Consider the following 22,532-nt stretch of genomic DNA (forward strand, 5'->3'; position numbering starts at 1 on the left):
TATCCATCACCCCAACTAGAATGTTAGCTATACGAGGAAAGAGGTTTTTGTGTCTTTTAATACTGCATCCCCAGCACCTAGATTCTAACCACACGTAGCAGGCAATAATTAAATAACTGACTAATTAATGGAAAAAAAATTCAAAGCAGCCATTGTGAGCAAACATTTTTGTTGTTCCTTAAGTAAAGATCTAAATTCACTAGTTTCTAGCTGATAATTAAGAGAAAAAAAACCCCCAAACCCTTAATTTATAAATGGGATTTCTAGCCTAAGATCACTCCTGAACACACTTTACACAGCAACATTACTTAATTATCTGAATTTTCCTATTTAGTGGTTTCCAAATCAAGCATTACTTTGCTAATAAATTCAGTTGCCTCCAAGCAGCATTATCACTAAGACATGTAAAAATCCGAGGATATCTTCTTAGTTAAGAGAAGGAAAGCTTGTGAGGTAACCAAACTAAATGGGGAAAAAAAAAAAGGAAAAGAGATGTATTTATTTCATTTTTTTGAGCCAAAATGCACCTGTGCCAGCAGCCAGTCACAATTTAGACACTGGATTGTGGATAACTCATGGGAACAGGTCAGTATAGAGGAGAGCAAATGCATTCAAACAACAATAAATTGGTGAAAAATAGTATCCTATGAAATCAGTTAAATGGTTAATGTACTTTAGAAAATAGAAATACAACTAAAAGGTTTTAAGGTTTTTAATCTAAGTTCCCTGCATGAAAAAATAATTTTAATGTTATTTTTAAACTTTATGCTCCCCAAAAGGCTTGATACATTTCATCGCTAGATTTTTCAGAATTTTTGCTAGACTTCTCCATGACGTTTATAAGAATAAAGGATGCCTTGAATATTTGTTCCTTACCGATTCAACTAATGATCTTGCTTCCTCTTGAGAGCAATGGAAAGGGCTATCACATACCTGCACATTTGTGCTGGAGAGGAAAAGAGAATAGTATTATTAAACAGGATAAAAAAAGGAGCAATTACCAAAAAGAAAACCAGCTCTCAAATACTTTACATTTGAGTGTATGATCCCAGCCAACAGTTACTGAGTCTCTGGATCTCAGTGGATAATAACACATACACACACTCTCTCTCTCTGTCTCTCACTCACTCACTCAAAAGGAGACAAGAGACCTTCTAATGCAGAATGCTAGAGCACTGCAGAAATGTGATTAAGATACCCTGAAAAAGGACCTGGATGAATATAAATTAGGACAACTCGGGTCTTCTACATTCTTTCAGGCAAAGTTATAAACATAAAGTGCTCCATAGCATTGCACTCTCCAGAATTAAAAAAAAAATCAAATGATAGTATACAAATTTAAATAATCTCCTGGTATATATAAAAGGCTGTTCCACTACCCTTCACCTTTACTGAAGAAAAGAAAAAACAAATTTGACCCACAGAACGACGACCATGAGGAAGAATTTTCCTCTAAGTGAGGTGATAAACACTGTAATTGGCTGCTGAAAGATGTTGTAGAATCTCTTTCTCAGACAGGTATGGAAGACTAAGCTAACAGTGGTGAGAGGAATCCACAGGAACATGAAAACTCAGTTTCTGTACAAGTAAGGAAGGTTAGCAAGGCACAGACAGCAGCTCCTCCCATGACCAGTAAAGGCTCTATAAAGTCCAAAGTCTTCCCACACATGCTATCTCCACAAACGTGCTGCCCACCACGTATTTCTTACCTCCTAGATGAAAGAAAATGCATCATTCCCCTCAAATGTAATAAGTCTGAGTTTTAAAAATTTCATCAAAGAAATCAGATTAAAATGGATACAGAAAAAGGTAGTACAGAAGGGCATTAAAGCCAAATTAATTTTTCAGAATTGAAGAAATAAGTGATTAGCAGATCCCTAAAGGAGATAATTAATAGATGAAACACACACATGCACACACACACCCACGCACACGCATGTGTGCTCTCCAAGTGGATCTAAGGGATGTACATTATCAAATTTATTTTGGCAATGGCTTTGTGAAATATGCTGGGATATATATGATAAAAGATCTGTCTAGTTATTTATTTATCTTTTCAGCTACATCTGCCCGTAATCAGACACTGGGTACATAGCAATTATGAAAGTGGTCATTTTGCTTTCTATGCAGACTCAAAATGTGGAATTTGTTTTCATTCTTGGCATAAGTGATGATGTTTGATGAAAGGTGGCATTATCATCTTTAAGACTAAACTATGTTATACTCTCTTTTTCACAGCCCATGTTTAAGTAAGCTAAAAACTGAAAAAGGTAAGGCTTTATAAGTTAGATGTTTCTCTAAAGAAAGTCAAAACTAAATTTAAAAGGAACAAGGCAAAAAAACAGACACTGAAAAGTCTTAAGTGCTGCTCTTCTGAAGAAAACATGGTGTATAATACTAAATATGCTATACACCAGCGGTCCCCAACCTTTTTTGGCACCAGGGACTGGTTTTGTGGAAGACGATCTTTCCATGGACTGGGGTGGGGGTGTGGGGATGATTCAAGCACATTACATTTATTGTGTACTTTATTTCTATTATTATTACTTTGTAATATATAATGAAATAATTATACAACTCACCATAATGCTGACAGGAGGCGGAGCTCAGGCGGTAATGCGAGCGATGGGGAGCGGCTGTAAATACAGATGAAGCTTCGCTCACTCGCCCGCTGCTCACCTCCTGCTGTGCAGCCCAGTTCCTAACTGGCCACGGACAGGCACTGGTCCGTGGCCTGGGGGTTGGGGGCCCCTGCTACACACAATGTTTTTAACATTAAAACTACACCAAAGTAAAACGTTCCTTGGGAATTCTGGGAAAATGGTGATGAGAGAACAGGGAGTCCTGTAAATAGGGTTGTCAGATAAAACAGAGAACACCCAGTTAAATTTGAACTTCAGATAAACAGCAAATTATTTTTTAGTATAAGTATGTCTCAAGCAAACTATCTTTTTAGTATAAGTATGTCCCATGAGACATTTACATTAAAATCTGAAATTTAGATTTAAGGGGGTATCCTCTATTTTTACCTGTTAAATCTGATAACCTATCTCTAAAGTAATCCTCTATTCCCACAACAAAGCAAAACCATCAACAGAAATATTAGAAAAGAAAGAAAATATTAAAGCCAGCACTGTAAATTTTAAAAACTGAGTAACTTTTAAAATATTCTGTAAATTTAAAAAAACTGAGTAACTTTTAAAATATCCCTAATAAAATATCTTGACAAGTAACCAGCTAGAATCTAGGAAGCCAACAAGCTCTGTCATTTTTCACCTTGGACAAATTATTAGTATGGCTGTTTCAAGAATTAAATGGAAGATATATACAAATGGACTTAGGAGATTCTTGAATGATATATAAGATATAAAAGAGGAGAGATTACAAAGCCCCTTGTTACTATTTCTCCAATAGCTCCCCCCTGCCTTTTTTTATAGCATTTTATTTTTACAAACAGTGCCATCCTCCTCACTAATATCCTTTAAGTTAATAAAGAATGAAATCTGGGTTGCAATATACTTTCCTCAGGATTTAAGGAAGTGATTTTTACTTTGAATGCTTGAAGGTGTAATAAAAGGCATGTTATCAAGAAACATTTTAATTTTATCTGAATTGTCCCTTATACAAAAATAGTTAACACTGACTCATATTATTTATTGATTCAAAAAATTATTCTTATGCCATGTGTTAGGGGCATTTCTAGATGCTGGGGATACAATGTTGGACCATGGAGCCCTCATGAACATTGTAATATTTAGGGTTCTTTCTAGCTTTCAAACTATGACTATGGCATACAAGAGGAGAAGCAGTATAACCACTTAAATGAAAGATGATGGTGCCTACTATAAATGAGATTAAAAATACTGATTGGGAAGAATGTGCTGCTTTCCTTTTTATAATAAGATACTAAATATTTTGTTCTAAATTTATAAACATTGTGTACCCTACACACAATCTTGCTGATCAAAATAAGCAGATATGACATTAGAACAAAAGATCAACAATACCAAAATTTCTATGCACAACCAAATTTCATTCACAAATAATAAAGATATATTAATAGCTATATAAAGAGCAAAATAAGTGATTAAATAAAAAGAAACAGAAATAGAAAATTACCTGTAAATAATAAACAGATACCTAAAAGATGAAATTTACAGGGCCAGCAATATGAAATTTTAGTAAAGAGAAGATTATTTTCTTCAAGACAATTTCAAATCAGACAAAGGCCCACACTCATTAGAATCCTCAAAGACAGTGCCCAGGATTCAGACTGCTCAAGGTTTTTCATTCTAAAGCAAAGTCCTCAGGAAAAAAGGAGAGAGAAAATTTAAAGAGATAAGAATGATGATTTGGGTCCATAACCTCCAGAGATTGTCAAAGAAAACTGACACTGAAGTAAATCTATACAAAGCTAAAAGAACTGGAGCTATCCGTATATGGATCAGACACACCTTCCTCTAGAAAGGTAAAAGAAACAACTTCAAGACATAAACAATTTGGAAGAATATATATATGAAAAAATACATATATATTTGAAATATATACATATTTTGAAAAACTTCATACATATTTATATAATTTTTTTCATTTAGTAAGCATGTTTAAACTACCTACTATATGCCAAGTCCTGTCACTAGGGCTAAAGTACCAACTCAATTTAGAGCATAAAAAAAAGTAATAAAACACTCCAAGTTCTACCTAGCAGTGATATGAGAGCACAGGTGAGGGTATAGTTAATTTTGCCCAAAAGAAATGAAAATACTTTGCAGAGGTGACATCTAAACTGCTTCCTGAAGAATGAGCAAGCATTCATGGAGGAAAGACAATGAAATAGGAGGAGATGAACAGGAGGCTGGAAAAGTCAGTTTAGACACACTGTTTAATATATAGAAGAGCTGGATTAGATCCTATTAATTGAAGGGAGCCACAAGAAGATTTTAAGCTTAAAAATGACAGTCACATCTGTATTTTTCAAAGATAATTCTGACAGTACTGTAAAGAATATGTTAAACAGGAGAGTAGTTGCAAGGCAAAACAATTTATGAGTAAAGAAATTAAAGCAGCTTTATAATTAGAAGGAAAGTTGAGAATCAGTCAAAACTTGAAAAATTTGTAAGACGAATGGATCGGAATAATGATTAGTGAAATAAAATTAATGGGTGAAATGAACAGTGCAGTTCTGATTTCTTAAAAATAAGGTAGATACATAAACCATGATGAAGAAAGAGTGAGAGGAGTTGAAGAGTAAACCCAAATGGCAAAAAACTGTATTTCTCCTACAAAGAATTTAAATTTGTTTTTGGTAAAACAGAAATAACAAAATTATCTCTGCTAAAAAAAAATACGTAGCTTCCAGAGTAAACATTAAGCAGCGGGGAAAAGGAATAAAAATAACAATGACAAAATTTATTGTGATAAAGAGGATTATCAATTAAATAATTTAATAAATGCAGGGCTCCTGGAAACAGTAGAGTCACTACTGGATTTAAAAAACAACATCTAGGTACTTGCCTGGTGGCACAGTAGGGGTTAAGAATCGCCTGCCAGTGAAGGGGACAAGGGCTCGAGCCCTGGTCCAGGCAGATCCCACGTACCGTGGAGCAACTAAGCCTGTGCACCACAACTACTGAGCCCGTGTGCCACAACTACTGGAAACCGTGCGCCTAGAGCCCGTGCGCCGCAACAAGAGAAGCCACTGCAATGAGAAGCCCACACACTGCAACAAAGAGTAGCCCCCGCTCATCACAACTAGAGAAAGCCCGCGCGCAGCAACAAAGACCCAAGGCAGTCAAAAAATAAATAAGTAAATAAATAAATTTATTTTTAAGAAACCATTTATTTGTTGGCTTTAAAATATTATTCAGCAATTACTCCAACAAGTATTTATTGAGTGACTACTACATGTCAGGGATAAGGAATATAAAGATGAATACAACATCTTTATTCATCTACTTTTTTTTTGCAGTACACGGGCCTCTCACTGTTGCGGCCTCTCCCGTTGCGGAGCACAGGCTCCGGACGCACAGGCTCAGCGGCCATGGCTCACGGGCCTAGCCGCTCCGCGGCATGTGGGATCTTTCCGGACTAGGGCACGAACCTGTGTCCCCTGCATTGGCAGGTGGACTTCTCAACCACTGCGCCACCAGGGAAGCCCTATTCATCTACTTTTGAGGAACTTATACTCTAAAGGAGAAGACAAACTCATAAAACAAGCAGTTAATTAATAAATGCAGTGATAGGACTACACAGGGGGGCAAGGAATAGAGTGTAATGGCACCTTAGCAAGCACAAGGCTAGGATGAGGGAAAGTTTCCTAGAGAAAGCAAAGTCAAAACCAAGTCTTAAAAGATAAGTAAGTCAGCCATTTCAAGAAGTGAGAAGTAAATCATGGCAAAGGGAAACAAAATGAGTATGGCCCAGAGGTCAATAAGAACATGGTGTTTGTGAGGAGTGACAAGTGGTTCTAAGTTGTTGGAACATGAAAAAAGAGGCAAGAAGTGACGGAAAATGAGGCTGGACAGGTAGCAAGTGCCAAATCCTGGAAGGCCTTGTTTGTTCTTCTAAGAGAAGTTTGGATTTAATGGTTCTAAGCAGAGAAGCTCATCAGAAGCCAGGGAGCTTTTAAAACATACAGATGCTTAGACTCTACTCCTCAGAGATCCTAATTCGCCAGGTTTAAAGAAAAGGACAATGCATCTGAATTTTCTAACGGTTTCCCTGGGTAATTGTGCTGTACTATACGTTGTTTGAGAGAACTGCTGTGATAATGTCTTCAGTTCAGACCTAAACTGATTTGCGTGGGGATGACAGGTTAAAAAGGAAGGGGGGATGGTTTGATAATCAATAACAGAGTACACTGTAAGGAACTGAGAGAGAGAAGCAATTCATTAGGTAAAGACAAAGGAAAGAAAAATTTTATTAATATAAATATATTTTACAAATCAAGTAGTGGCAAAAAATAAAGAAAATATGGACAAAAATGAGTTAAAATCCTGAATATTTTGACTTGAAATTATCTAGATGTGTAAAATTTATAACCAGAAACTTATATCCTAAAAATTTTCAAGCTAAAAAAAATAATTTTATTGTATTCTTTGAAAACATAGAGGAAGAATAAAGCTGTTGAGAGAGTAGGTTTGAAGTCTGGCTTAAATCCATCACACAGTGAGACCTTCAATAGGTCACAATCTCTACATGGCCTCAATTTCCTCATATGTAAAATGGATATAATAATGATACACATCTTATAGGGTTCTGGTGAATATTAATTAGATAATACATATAAAACTCTTAGAACCTGAAAACTACTAGAGTTCAGTAAATGTCAATTCTTACTGCTAATGTAATCCTTATCATTACCTAGGAGGCTACAGCAAAATGACTCCACAGAGCATAGAAATAAAGTTACCTTCACAGTAAAGATAATTAGAATCAGCATAGAAGGAATGCCATCAAGCTATAGAAAATCTAACCAGAGATGCTCTCTAGCTGTGCAGATCAGGAAACCTGGGAACCATACAAGTCCCGTTAAAGACTGCAAAAGCTTTTCTGAAAGTACCATTAGGAAAGAGAGGAAAGCAAACAGCAAGCAAATACCTCTTTGGACAATCAGAGGTCCCTCTTCTTAGAGGAGCCCATCACATTAATATCTGACTTAGAATATTTGACCATAAAGGAGAATTCAGTCTATTAGTTACTAGGATAGTGAGGGCTAGATGACATTTCATTACACCCAGTTTTCTTGTTAGTAAGTTGTACTATTTATGTTAGAAACAATTACCTAAATTTTATGACTATGCTGAAAAAAAAAGAGTATTCTATCAATACATAAGAGGTAAGAAAAATGGGAGGAGAAGATGGAGTCCACAGTTTTACTCTAGACTCAGGAGAAACAGAATCGGAAGCTATAATGCCCAAGCATTTGCAAGATGAGCCTCTGATGACTTGGATAAAATATTCCTTGAGACTGCTTAATTCTTTACTACATATTACTCCATTCGAATGATTTTTTTTATGTCTCTCTTGATTCCCAGACTTTATGCCCCAGAAGGACAGGGACTCTATTGTATTCACAGCAGCAACCCTACTATCAGCACAGTACTTGGCAGTAGACCCTCAATGAGTATTTGCTGAAGAGTAAATGGCTTCCCACTTTTTCCTGATTCAAAGAGGACATGAAGATGGGTAGGACTCTGCTCTCCAGAAAGACTGTGTACTTTTGCTTCCTAGTTAGGCTTACCAAGAGTCAGTTGTTTTTGTTTCCAAACTTTTTTTTTTTTTTTGCGGTATGCGGGCCTCTCACTGTTGTGGTCTCTCCCGTTGCGGAGCACAGGCTCCGGACGCGCAGGCCCAGCGGCCATGGCCCACGGGCCCAGCCGCTCCGCGGCATGTGGGATCCTCCCGGACCGGGGCACGAACCCATGTCCCCTGCAACGGCAGGCGGACCCTCAACCACTGCGCTACCAGGGAAGCCCTCCAAACTTTTTTTATGTCAGTGGTCTTTGGTATTACAATTTCATAATTAAAGCTGTAATTACGCCCATCAATGAAGGGAGTATGGAAAGAGAACTGTTTCTATGAACACCAAGTAGGCTCTAAAACCACTGAGGCTGTACACACCATCGAGGCTCTAAAAAGCCTCCATAAAGTTGAATCACTATAAAAACTTCGTATCAAATTAGGTGTGGTAAGACAACTGTAAAAGGATAGAAAAAAAGAACCCTAAAAATTAATAAGGGTTTTTAAGTGTAAGGAGTTTAAAGATTACAGGATTTGATCTTTACTTTCTATTATATATTAAGTTAGGCTATATATAATCTATATGTAATCTATACAGAAAAGATCTTAGCCCTATATCCACAGATTGATAAATGAATGTACACTTAAATGTTTTAAAGTAAAATAAAACGCTTGAGTTATATATGTTACTATTGTTTGGTTCCCCTTAATCAATTAGCTGGTGACCCAGATCACGTTGGATAAGAAGGCTTTTAACTGTTCTTACCAAGAAATGATGTGGTACTTATTACATAAATTAATCATACGTCTGCATGTTGAAAAGTCGCTGAATATCCACCTTTGCATATATTCACGGTGCATTATAATGAAATGCCTCTTTACTTGACAGTATACCCCACTAAACTATAAATTCCTTGGGAAAAGGGGTCATGTCAATTCCTAATTTCATAGTGCCCAGCACTTGGTAATGCCTTTCAAATAGGTGCTCTGTAAACATTTTTTAAATGAAGAAACATTTCAATTCTCTTAAAAAAAAATCAGATCTGAGCAGTATCATATGGCTCTTTAGTACCAGTTAGTAATAAAATAACTCTACATAGAAAAGACAAGTCCTTACCAATTTATAGCCCCTCCAGCACACTTCTCCATAAGCAATGCTTTCCAACATTCATGAGTAGATTTAATAACTTCAAGAGCAAAAGCCTAGTTAAAAACCAAAAACAGACACAGCAATCACATCATTATACTAACATGGAACTAGTCATAGTATGACAGTTAATTATTAAGAACACGAGCTCTTTAGTCAGGCAAACCTGAGTATAAATTCTCACATCCTTATTTACCAGCTGTGTGACTTTATGCAGATTACTTAATCTCATTGTATTAATTTTCTTCATCTATAATATGCAATGTAATGAAGATCATCTAAATCAAAGGTTGGCAAACTTGGGCCTGTGGGCCAAATCCAACTCACCATGTGTTTTTCTAAATAAAGTTTTTATTGAGCACAGTCATACCCATTCATCTGTGCATGGCCTCTGACTGCATTAGTGCTACAATGGAAGAGCTGAGTAGCTGTGACAGAGACCATATGGCCTACAAAGTCTGTAATATTTACTTTCTGGTCCTTTACACAAAAAAGTTTGCCAACCCCTGAATTAAATCATAGAGTTGTTGAAAGAATAAATAAGATGTTGAACGTAAAGTGGTTAGCCTACTATCAGTATCTTGCTTGTAAATAAGCATATACCTATTAATTTCATCATCATAAAGCTATAAGTAGTCCAATTGCATAATCGTTTTAGATTATCCACTGTCTGAAGGTAGTAAACCTCGACATTTTCTATTTTTTTTCTTAGTATGAATTCATATAGTGTCTAAAAATGCAAAATCAACAATAGATATAGATCTAGTAAGACCATCTAAGGAAAACTTGCTTTATTATTCCAAAGCAGAAAATTCTTTATATTTTTCCCCCAAAATGTTCCTAATTTTCCTTAAGTGAGAGATTACAGTCTAAAATAATAGTTTTATATTTATATTTAAAAATCCTAGACAAAGCCCTCAAGATCTTAAGGGTTCTTTTAATGTACCTTTAAAAACTACTGGGTTCAGCAATAAACTTTTGTATAACAAAATACTTATTGTAATTTTAAAGTTTTCACGACCATGGCTTACTCTACCTGCAAAACATACTTTATTTATTAGTACCACTTAAAGGTTGGTTTATAATGTGAAATTTATATAGTGGCAGTAAGTTTAAAAGACATAGTCCATGTTTTTGACTTTAACTCTTTGGTCTATTTCCTCCATATGTGTCATATTAGAGCCACTTTCTGGTAAGTTTGTGGTTTTCTAATAGAAAAATCCTCTGACAGTAAGATAATTCAAGTGTTGTCTTAATTGTTAAGCAGCTTAATTCAGCCATGGTAGGATGAACACTTAGGAGGCAAGCCCCTTTGTATCTACATTAATGGTAAGTAACTTCCTCTTCTCTGGAGTAAGTAAATGGAAGGCTTTTCTTCATATACAATTTGCAGACTTAGACTGATCATGGAAATCCTTCATTTTCTGAGACGAAGGACTTATTGATAGATAAACAGATGCATATAGGTATTTATCAGCCTTACTGATTTACTTAGAGAGATCTCCTAAAACTTTTTTAAAAATAAAAATGATAAAATAATGTCCTTAAATATGAAAGTCGGTAAAAAGCACTTTTTTTATCACACTATATACAAATGTTCACATATGAAATCCCCCAAAGTGAAAGAAATATTGTACAGATATCACAGGCACATTTTATTTTTTTTTTTGAATTTTGTCAATTGCTTTTTCTGCATCTATTGAAAGGATCATATATATTCTCCATTCTTTTAGCAATGTGTAACACCCTTATTGATTTATTTAGACTTTTGCTGAGAATTTTTGCATTTATGTTCATCAGGCATATCAGCCTATAGATTTATTTGTTTGTTTGTTTATTTAGCGGTACACGGGCCTCTCACTGCTGTGGCCTCTCCCGTTGCGGAGCACAGGCTCCGAACGCGCAGGCCCAGTGGCCATGGCTCACGGGCCCAGCCGCTCCGCAGCACGTGGGATCCTCCCGGACCGGGGCACGAACCCATGTCCCCTGCATCAGCAGGTGGACTCTCAAGCACTGCGCCACCAGGGAAGCCCATAGGCACATTTTAAAATAACGATTATCAACTTCACCTTGTTCTTGAATTCTCCATTAAAAGCAAACTGGTTTTCTGGTTTTCCCTCTGGTACCTTATAAAATCTAAACCAATTAAGCGTAGCTTCTAAGTAACCAGGTTTGTACTTCTTAACATCTTCAATATCTGTAAGTGAAGAAACAAAAATACTTTTTGTTAAAAATCAAAATCCACTCCCATTAGTGGTAGAGCACTGGCCTGAGGGAGTCAGTCTAACCCTGCTGCTCACTAGCAGCTACTCATCGGCATGTATCCTATCACCTCCGGACTTGCCTTTTTTTCCCCATGTAAAATGTTACTCCTTCATTTTACAAACATTCCTTGAGCACCTTCAGATACCACATAAGGAGTAAGGGATAAGTCGATGAAGACAACAAAGTTCTTTTCCTCAAGGAGCTCGAAGGTTTAATTAAAAAAAAAAAAAGGCAGATAGACAACAAATTGTATTAAAGTGAGAAGATTAAGTGAGATATACTTAAGGACTGATGTCATTCTGAGGACAATGGGGGGCTTCGAGTAGGGAGAGTTACAACATCAGGATCTGTGTTTTATATGTACTAAGCCAAAGGATGCTGACAGTAGAATGGAGAGGGCAGCACCCAGAAAAGAACATACTACAGGTGGATGAGAAGGGTTTCATGCACTCCTACACCAAATATTTAGTAAGTTTCTCATTATGTATTCAACACTGTTGTAAGCAGTGAAATAGAACAGGAATCAGAAACAAGTCCCTGCTCACATGCTTACATAGTAGGAAGAGACAGACAACAAATAAAGACACAAATACACAATTTAAGCGGTGAAAAGTCTGATGAAGAAAAATAAATCAGAGTAAGGAAGACAGAGAATGTGGTCAGGGCAATTTTAAACAGAGTGATACCTGGAAGATTCAGAGTTTTTCATTTCAAATTAGTAATGATTTATAAGATTTATTTTTAAGTTCTATTACCACGTAAACACCTTAACCATTACATTTTGAAGACATTCATTTAAATGTAATTGGAAATACTACTGTTAGTAATAGGCCCCTCCCCCAAAAGAGGTCCCCAAGGAATGTATCATTTCCAAAAATATCAATTCAAAAAGTATAAGAAATAACTAGATAAAACTAGAAGTCTTTACTCTCCACTAGACTGTGGCTTAAGGGAAATTTAGCATAGTCCTTTATTCACAGTATATTATGTCAAATGACAAACAGAACTTAGCAGCACTTGGAGCATTAGAAAGCTATAACTAAAACCAGGAGATGACACCAGGCATAGGGATAATTTAAAGGTCACTTGGTTTCAGACATGCTCATCCAAGCCCTGTAGGAATCCCCACTCACTAGGCATGACAGGAAAAGGTAAGAACTTTGCAGGCATGGGTTGAACAGACAGGAATTATCCTTTTCCTTTTTATCCTTGCCTTGTGCCTCTTAGGTAAAGGTTTAGCAAGAGTGACATATGTCTCCAGAGGCCAGGTGTTTCACATAAGTGAAATAAGTGTGGTAAGGCAGAGACCACAGAAATGGCAGAGACTATGCAAATAAAAGACTGAGTATGCGGCCTAAAGGCACACAAATCTAAAATTTTAAAACATGTCAATGGGCCACATATCTATCTAAAGTAATTCTGGAGCAAACTTCAGAAATGTTACAACTAACTAAGGGAAAAAAGAATCACTTGAAACTGAACACAGGTTAAGTAAGTGATGGAGGACGTTTAAAGCAGTGAATTCTAAAGATTAAAATCACATTTTTTTTTCATTCTTTTTTTTTTTTTGCGGTACGCGGGCCTCTCACTGTTGTGGTCTCTCCCGTTGCGGAGCACAGGCTCCGGACACACAGGCTCAGCGGCCATGGCTCACAAGCCTAGCTGCTCCGTGGCGTGTGGGATCTTTCCGGACCGGGGCAGGAACCCGTGTCCCCTGCATCGGCAGGTGGACTCTCAACCACTGCGCCACCAGGGAAGCCCCGCATCTTTTTAATATTATACATTGTATCCTAGGTACAGAGTTCTTTGTTATGCCCCAAATGGAACATTCAATAAAGATTTCAGCTAATTAAATTCTGATTATTTTTCTTCTTTACCTTATAAAAAGAGCTGCTTTCTAAAGTGAGCTTTCTATTGACCATTTTCCTACATCCTATCTCTATTTTTACAAAAAGAAATCTCTGAAATTAACTGAGTTCCTCCAACTCACTGTTTTCTTACTCAGAGGAAAAAAATATCTCTTAGTCCACTGAAGGTGAGCAACCAGAAATGCACTTTAATCAATGTCCAAAATAAATAATTTTCTATTACTTAAATCTGATTTATGACATCATTATACTTGCCCAGTCTACCATTTCCTGTTCCACTGTTCCACTGTTCCTGTTCCGCATAAACCTTTATTTTTTTTTTGATAAATTCTTTTTAACACACTGATTTCAAATAAGAAAGGAAAAACTAAGTTATCCAGTATCTACCTCAGCTTGCAAGGTTTTCCCTTCAGAAGTTATGAAGGGAACCTGTTAAGAAAAGACATCAATAATAAAAAACCTGAACATTTAATAATGCCAATAAGAAGTGTAACTCTCCAAATATAAGCTAAACTTTTCCATTCTCAATTAATTAAACCCTGGGGAATAAACAGCTGCATTTTCACAAAAAAATAAAACATTTTAAATATGCAATTTAAATATTTTTAAAACCTCAATAGCAAATGCTTCAAGCCAAAACTTATATGCAATACCAACAGTCAGTTCAATGAATTACTCTTCCAAAAATATGAAAAATTCCACCTGAAGGCTATAAACTGACTTACACAGTTCATAAAAGATTTTTATATAAATAACCTCATTTCTTCCTCATGAAACTCCCAAGAGTTGTGAGGAGTAAGTAAATTCACATTAAACTTAAGAAAACTACAACTAAGGAAAGGTAAAAGGGACTTCCCTGGTGGCGCAGTGGTTAAGAACCCGCCTGCCAATGCAGGGGACATGTGTCTGAGCCCTGGTCCGGGAAGATCCCACAAGCCACGGAGCAACTAAGCCTGTGAGTCACAACTACTGACCTGCACTCTAGAGCCTGTGAGCCACAACTACTGAGCCCGCGTGCCACAACTGAAGCCCACGCGCCTAGAGCTCATGCTCCACAACAAGAGAAGCCACTGCAATGAGAAGCCCGCACACCACAACAAAGAGTAGCCCCTGCTCGCCGCAACTTGAGAAAGCCCGTGCGCAGCAACGAAGACCCAACACAGCCAAAAATTAATTAATTAATTAATTAATTAAAAAGAAAAGAAAATGTAAAAGATTTGTCAAAATGTTGCCAACTCATTCATGGTAGAACTAGTATTATATAAATACAAGTCCTCTAATTCCATTAATTCTGACTTTTCTTCTATATTGCCCATTAATAATTTGCCACAGGTTTATTTATATTAGTTTTTATGTGTAGATGTATTTTTATTTTGGTTTTATTGTGGGAAAATATACATAACATAAAATTTACCATTTTTAAGTGTTTGATTCAAGGGCATTAAGTACCTCCATAATGTTGCACAACCATCATTATTATCCAACTACAGAATTTTTTCGTTAGATATATTTTTTATAATATATGCTATTTTAAGAAAAGCAGCAATTCTCTAGTAGTCATTTATTTCCACTCTTGGAATTAATTTTATATGAAAGTTTCTACTAGAGATAATTATATAATTTATTTTCAAGATGAACTAATCCAACAATAAAAGTTAGAATAATCTAGAAGAGCTCTTTTATATAATCAAGCTAAGCTTATTTCAGTTTCAGTTTTTAACTACAATTAAACTCTCTTAATCGAGATCTACTTGATCAATTCCCCAGACGATTAACAAAGACTCTCCACTTCCGTAAATATTCTGCCTGATGTCCACAGTGGTCTGTCTGCTGAGTCTGGTAGACAGCTCTAGAATGAAGCCCACACTTGGCTCCCACCAGTTAACTTTTAGCCTTAGCAAGCAGGCATGTTTATTCTCAAAACATTCATGCCAACTGTATCTGTTGTTATAATTATGAGATTTAATAAAAATTATATAAGGCAGTGACTTTATCAGTACAAAAAAATGAGATTTCGTTTCTATGAAAGTAACTTGAATGTTTTTACAAGAATTCAATAAAAGAGATTGCTAAAAATATCTGCTGTTGGGGCTTCCCTGGTGGCGCAGTGGTTAAGAGTCCGCCTGCTGATGCAGGGGACACGGGTTCATGCCCCGGTCCGGGAAGATCCCACATGCCGCGGAGTGGCTGGGCCCATGAGCCATGGCGGCTGAGCCTGCGCGTCCGGAGCCTGTGCTCCGCAACGGGAGAGGCCGCAACAGTGAGAGGCCCGGGAACCGAAAAAAAAAAAAAAAAAAAATCTGCTGTCAAAGTAGGCCTGGGTAAGTTAAAGATGAGACAAAGATGTAAAAATTTACAATTAAACATGTAGATTGATCTGCAAATGAGGTGGGGAAGAGGATTTTAGATATGAGAGATCAGGGACAGCCTCTGACAACAAGTATTTTAGTAAATTCTTAGATGAAGTGTGGGAGCAGCTCATTCACATAGGCAGAAGAGGAGTCCTGGGAGGAAGGCTGTGCCAATCAATACTCTGAGGTAGGAGTGTGCATCAAACGTTTGAGGAAGACAATTAAGAAAGCCCTGCGTTTAGATCAGGGTGAAGTAAGAGTATTAGGAGATGAGATTATAGAAGCAGTCGCATAGGAGTCTAAGGGCCAGACTAGGGACTTGGCTTTGCGATGAGAAGCCACTACAGGATTCTGGGCAGAGTACGTGTTTCATGAAGAATTCTAGCTGCCGTGTAGGGAAAAGACCGTGGAGAGGAAGAAGTGGAAGCAGGAAATCCAATATGAGGCGAAATGTGATGAGGGCTTTGATAATTGTAGTTGTATGGAGGTGGTGACAAATGGTCAGTTTTGGATATTATTAGAAAGCAGAATTGAGGCGAATTACCAGTGAAAGAAAAAATTAAAAACAACAAAACCCAGTAAAGATGAGACTTACGTAAAATTTAAAGTTATCAAAGAGCTAAAAAGGACTAGTCTGTAACATTAAGTAGCAATTTAAATTATAATACAACTAAATGCAGTCACCTAAATATATATCACCCTATTTTTTAGTTTCATAAAAGGTGTCATAACTTCTGACAAATAGTGTACAGCCATGATTTACTTTATAAAACAGCTGTTTCCAAATTTGAAAGTTTAATTAACAAAGATTATATACAGTCTCAAGGGAATTTTTATATTAAAACTAAAAATACATGATTTATAAATAACCATAGTTCTATATAAAACCATTGGAAATTTTGTAAATTTCTTTATTAAATGCTAGATAAAAAGCAAAACAGAAAATAATGATGCAATATAACAAAATTTAAAGTTTAATTTGGCTTTTCAAAATCCAGAGCTCTCCATTTTAATTTAGTTTGTCTTAACTAATTTTGATTTAGAAATTTATAAAAGCAAAGAAATTAAGCTAAAATATCTTAGTCAAAACCTACCACTTTATCTCTGTAGACGTGAGAGGATCATAACACTTTTCACTTTTTAAAAGCAATCTTTATGACTTATCTTTTTCTTTCATTAGAGATACTGTATACCTTTCAACATGTAATCAAGTTTCTTTTCAGTATAAACCAATTCACTTGTTTCTAAAACGTAGCTGAATATCACAAACTGTAATCTATTAAGAAAAAAAAGGTTTGATAATTGACTTTCTTTTTAATATTTATTATAAAAAAATACATTCTCTTATACCAGAGGTAGTTTCTAATCACAGGTATTTGTCAAGACTTCCATTTTACCCAGATTTCAGACTTAAACACACTTTAATACTCTCTTTTTGCCAAATAAGCAAACAGTAATGATGTAAATGAGGTAAAAAATTCAGTTGATAAGGCTCATTTTATACATACAGCCCATGAACAATATGAGAGAGAAAGAGAGAGAGAGAGAGACAGAGAGAGAGAGAAATATCTAACCTATAACATATTTTTACTCTGGAGACTTATCAAAGACACAATGAACTTTAAAAGTAATTATTTACCAAAAACAAAAAAAATTAAGAAATTTTAATCATGAGAAAATCGTAACACATTCTATAATAAATACCTTTAAGATATTTATTAATAATATATTATATAATATTAATAATATATAATATTAATATTCTAATTAATTAATATCAAATATTTTAAATAATTTAAATTACTCTCTTGCCTACCCAGAAAGAACCATGCCCAGTACCCCCAACTTTTGATATAATTAAATATTGGATATTAAAAACAAATAATAAAGGAAAAACACACTCTTACTTATTAATAAATAATTTCTTGGTACAAAAGAAAATCAAAAGAAATCAATCCTGAGAGGATCCCTACAAACAAGGATTTTAAAGTAGTTATTATGAATATGTTCAAGGACATTCAGGAAAATATGGTCACAATGCATGAACATGTGGAAATCTCAGTTGAGGAATAAAAACTATGAAACTATCAAAAAAAAAAAACCAAATGAGGGAGTATCTGAAATGAAAAATCATGAATTTAATAGCAGAACTTGGATATGGCAGAAATAAATCAGGTAAGTAGAAGTCAGATCAATAGAAATCATGGAGTCTAAAGAACAGTAAGGAAGAAAGACTGAAAAGACATGAGAGTTTCAGTGACCTGTGAGATAATTAAGAGTGGTCTAAATACAGCATACACAAAAATTAACTCGAAATGAATTAAATACTTGAATATAACATTTGAAATCTTAAACTTCCTAGAGGAAAACATAGGCTGTAACCTCACTGACATCATCCTTAATGATGTTTTTGTGGATTTAACTCCAATGGCAAGGGAAACAAAAGCAAAAATAAATAAATGGGACTACATCAAACTAAAAGGCTTTTTTGTGCAGCAAAGGAAACCATCATCAAAATGAAAAGGTAACCTAATGAATGGGAGAAGATATTTGCTAGTCATATATCTGATAATGGGCTAATATCCAAAATATATCAAGAACTCATAAAACTCAACAACAACAACAACAAACCCAATTCAAAACTGGACAGAGGATCTGAATAGACATTTTCCCAAAGAAGACATACAGATGGTCAACAGGCACATGAAAACATGTTCAACATCACTAATTATCAGGGAAATGCAAACCAAAGCCACAATGAGATATCACCTCACACCTGTTAGAATGGCTATTCTCAAAAAGACAAGAAATAACAAATGTTGGGGAGAATGTAGAGAAAAGGGAGCCCTTGTGCACTGTTGGTAGGACTGTAATTTGGTGTAGGCACTATGGAAAACAGTATGGAGATTTCTGAAAAAATTAAGAATAGAAAAGCCATATGATCTAGCTAATCCTCTTATAGGTATTTACCCAAAAAATATGAAAACACTAATTTGAAGAGACATATACACCCCTACGTTCACTGCAGCATTATTTACAATAGCTAAGATACGGAAACAACTCAAGTGTCCATCAACAGATGAATGGATAAAGAAGATGTGGTATATAAACATAATGGAATACTACTTGGCCATAAAAATGAATGAAATCCTGCCATTTGCAACAACATGGATGTACCTCAAAGGTATTATTCTAAGTAAATAAGTCAGAGGGAGAAAGACAAATACTGTATAATTTCACTGACATGTGGAATCTAAACAAAACAAAACAAAAACAAACTCATAGATACAGAGATTAGGTTAATGGTTACCAGAGGGGAAGGGGTTGAGGGGTGACTGAAGTGGGTGAAGAGGGTCAATGGTTTGGTGATGGATGGCAACTGGACTTGTCATGGTAATCACTTTGTAGTGAATACAGATGTCAAATTATAATGATGTACACCTGAAATTTATATAATAATAATTTTTAAAGTGGTCTAAAATATGTTATGAGTCTCAGAATGAAGGTAAAAAATATGGGGTGAAAAAAATGTGAAAATATAATGGTAAGTAATTTCCCAAATGTGGCAAAAACATGAACTTACAGATCCACAAAGTTCAGGATATCCTAAGGAGGATAAATAAATATAAAGGAAAGACCACCATAGCATATCACAGAAAAATTGCTGAAATCCAAAAATGAGGAGAAAACCTTTAAAACAGTCTAAGAAAAACAATATATTATATACTAAGTTAACAACACACTGACTGTTGACTTATCAAAAACAATGCAGGCCAAAAGAAAATGGAAAATCTTTACAAAAAAACCCTGTAACTCAAAATTCTATATCCAGTGAAAGTATACTTCCAAAACAAAGGCAAGAAAAGACAAGAAAAGACAGATCAATGAAAATGGAGAGAATTCATTGCCAAAAGAACTGCACTACAAAAAATGCTAAAGTTGAAGGGAAATAACACCAGATGGAAACTACAGATCTTCAGGAAGTAATAAAATATATGGGTAAAAAAATGGCAAAACATGGGTAAATATAATAGAATACATATGTGTGTGTGTTTTTCCTCTTAATTTTTTTAAAAGGCATTTTATTGTTTAAGACAATATGAAACCAAAGCACAAAGGATGTATGGAGGTTCTGGGACCAATTGGATCTCTCATACAACTTGCTGGTGGAAATGCAAAATGGTATATAAAGTCACTTTAGTAAAGTTTGACAGTTTCTTACAATGTTAAGCATATAATTACTCACTGACCTATAACCCTATTCTTAGGTATTTCCTCAAGAGAAATGAAAACATAGGTTCACACAAAGACCTATATATTTGAATGTTCATAGCAGCTTTATTTGTATTAGCCCCAAACTCAAAACCCAAATTTCTGTCAACAGGTGGATGGATAAACTGCGGTGTATCTACACAATGGAACACTATTCAGCGACAAAATAGAACAAACTACACTGACCACACACAATATGCATGAATCCCTACAGCATTATGCAAGAGAAAGAAAAATACCAAAAAATGCTTGTCCTTAGCAATGTACAGGTAACTCCAAAGAAACATAACTACAATTGTTAAAAATGCCAAAATTTTAAGTACAAGTGTTTTCTCACTTTAAAATAAGTGAAAATACACTATTTTGAAGGTATTTTCAAACTTTGTTCAAAACATTCAGTTTTTATCAATATATATATGCATACATTCATTTATTCATCAATTAAAAAAAATTACCAAGCACCTATAACATGCCAGACACTGAACAAAGCTTTTGTAGTGGAAAAATTAAATACCTAGAAACAAACCGAACATAAAATGTAAGGCCTTCATTAGTAAATCTACATCAATTTTCTAAAAGATCAACAAGAAAACCTGAATAATTGGAGAAATATATAAACATATCATACTCATTATTGCAAAATTTAGTATTTTAAAGATAGCAGAAATCCCTGATGATTAATTCCAAAAATTTGCCCAGAAGAATATATGCATTAGAAAAAAACCAAACAACTTGGAAAATGCAGAACAAAAGGATTTGCCTTCTATATGTTTTATTATGAGGCTGTTGTAATTAAAATAATGTGGCGCTAGCACAGAAATAGATCACTGACACCGAAGAGAATCCAGAAGCAGACTATCTGTATAAATAAGAATGCAATATACAATAAAGGAGACATTTCAAAAAACGGGGAAGAGAAAAGATTTTTCTGTTAAGAGGTGATGAAAAAATTATTTATATGGAAAAAATAAATTCCAAATGGACTAAAGATCCAAGTGTAAAAAAATTAAAACATAAAAGAATAAAAAAAATAAGGAAAAACAACTTTGTGACTATGGGGTAAGAAATCCTTACATAAGAATCAAAATGCTAAAGTCACATAAAAATGATCGATAAAATGCAATACGTCAGAATTTAAAATGTCTGTAAGACAAAAGGCAACACAGCTTCTCTGAAGATAGGGAGAAAATATTTACAACCTAAATAATAAAGAATTAATATCCAAAATATCTAAGCAACTCCCAAATATCAAAAGAATATGTCAACTCAATAGAAAAATGGAGGGCACCATGCATAGGCAATTCACAGAAGGGAAGATACAACTAGCCAATAAATATATGAAAAAGATGCTCCATCCAAGCATTAAGCAGAAAAATGTAAAATTAAAACAAAATACCATTTTCATCTATTAGACTGGCAAAAAAAAACCTTTTAAAGGCTCTGTAATAGTATGTCATTGAGGCTTCAAAACCTGTAAATTAGGCATTATTTATTTCCATTATTAAATTAGGAAACTGGGACTCCATGAGGTTAAGTAATTGGCTCAAGATCTTAAAGGGAATAGAGTAACCTCAATATAGAGTTGACCCTTGAACAACATGGGTTTGAACTGTGCAGGTCCACTTACACATGGATTCGTTTCAATGTGTGTACTGCAGTATTAGTGATCCATGGATGGCTGAATCTGAGTATGCCTGCACTGCAGATATGGAGGGCCAACTGTAAAGTTACATGTGGATTTCTGATTGTGCCAGGTTGGTGCCCCTAACCACCGCGTTGTTCAAGGGTCACCTGCGCTACCTTTAAATATGGGATGGCAAGGGTATGTGTGGGGAGAAGAACATCATCAAATTTGATTAGGTGATTACATCTCCTAACTGAACATATATCAAAATTGTTATCAATTATTCTAGTTCCAAGACTGGATTATCCAACTAGAAAAGAAGAATAGATTAACAGAATGGTCCTCAACTTGGAGGAGCCCATCAGGGTCACCCAGGGATATTTATCAAACTATTTATACAGTCACATCATTAACTTCCTATCCACATCCCCATATAGAGAACCACCTGTACTTCCATGAAAATGATCCAGAGGGGAAAAAAAAATGAAAATGATGTTTTCACTGGCATTATCTCCACCAGATCACAACAGGAAGTAAGGAAAGCATATAATCAGCTGAGGATTTTTGTTTTTATTTTTAGATAAAAAACAGTAACACAAATGTAGTGCCATATCTCCTTGCTCGTATTATTTAAAAGAAAAAAAAAGATACTAGAAAATGTGCTCATGTTTGAAATTCTGTCCAAAGAGAGTAAAAAAAAAAAGTAAAAAAGGAGTTTCCAATTCTAAGGGATGCCACCAAAGGAAGTGACATAAATGCACAAA

General features: G+C 35.2%; 1 protein-coding gene across 5 annotated transcripts in view; it reads right to left on the reverse strand.

Moving 5' to 3' along the window:
* Positions 1–22,532, reverse strand: part of PPA2 (inorganic pyrophosphatase 2) — a 92,745-nt gene that overhangs the window by 10,219 nt on the left and 59,994 nt on the right. For all 5 annotated transcript variants that reach the window (XM_060088313.1, XM_060088308.1, XM_060088302.1 and 2 more), the window contains 3 exons: positions 11,458–11,585; positions 9,359–9,444; positions 877–946 (listed from right to left, as the gene is read on the reverse strand). In XM_060088313.1, the coding sequence (XP_059944296.1) occupies positions 877–946; positions 9,359–9,444; positions 11,458–11,585 (284 nt within the window). The remainder of the gene's footprint in view (positions 1–876; positions 947–9,358; positions 9,445–11,457; positions 11,586–22,532) is intronic.

Source organism: Mesoplodon densirostris, chromosome 1 (assembly GCF_025265405.1).
Source record: "Mesoplodon densirostris isolate mMesDen1 chromosome 1, mMesDen1 primary haplotype, whole genome shotgun sequence".
Taxonomy (NCBI): Eukaryota; Metazoa; Chordata; class Mammalia; order Artiodactyla; family Ziphiidae; genus Mesoplodon; species Mesoplodon densirostris.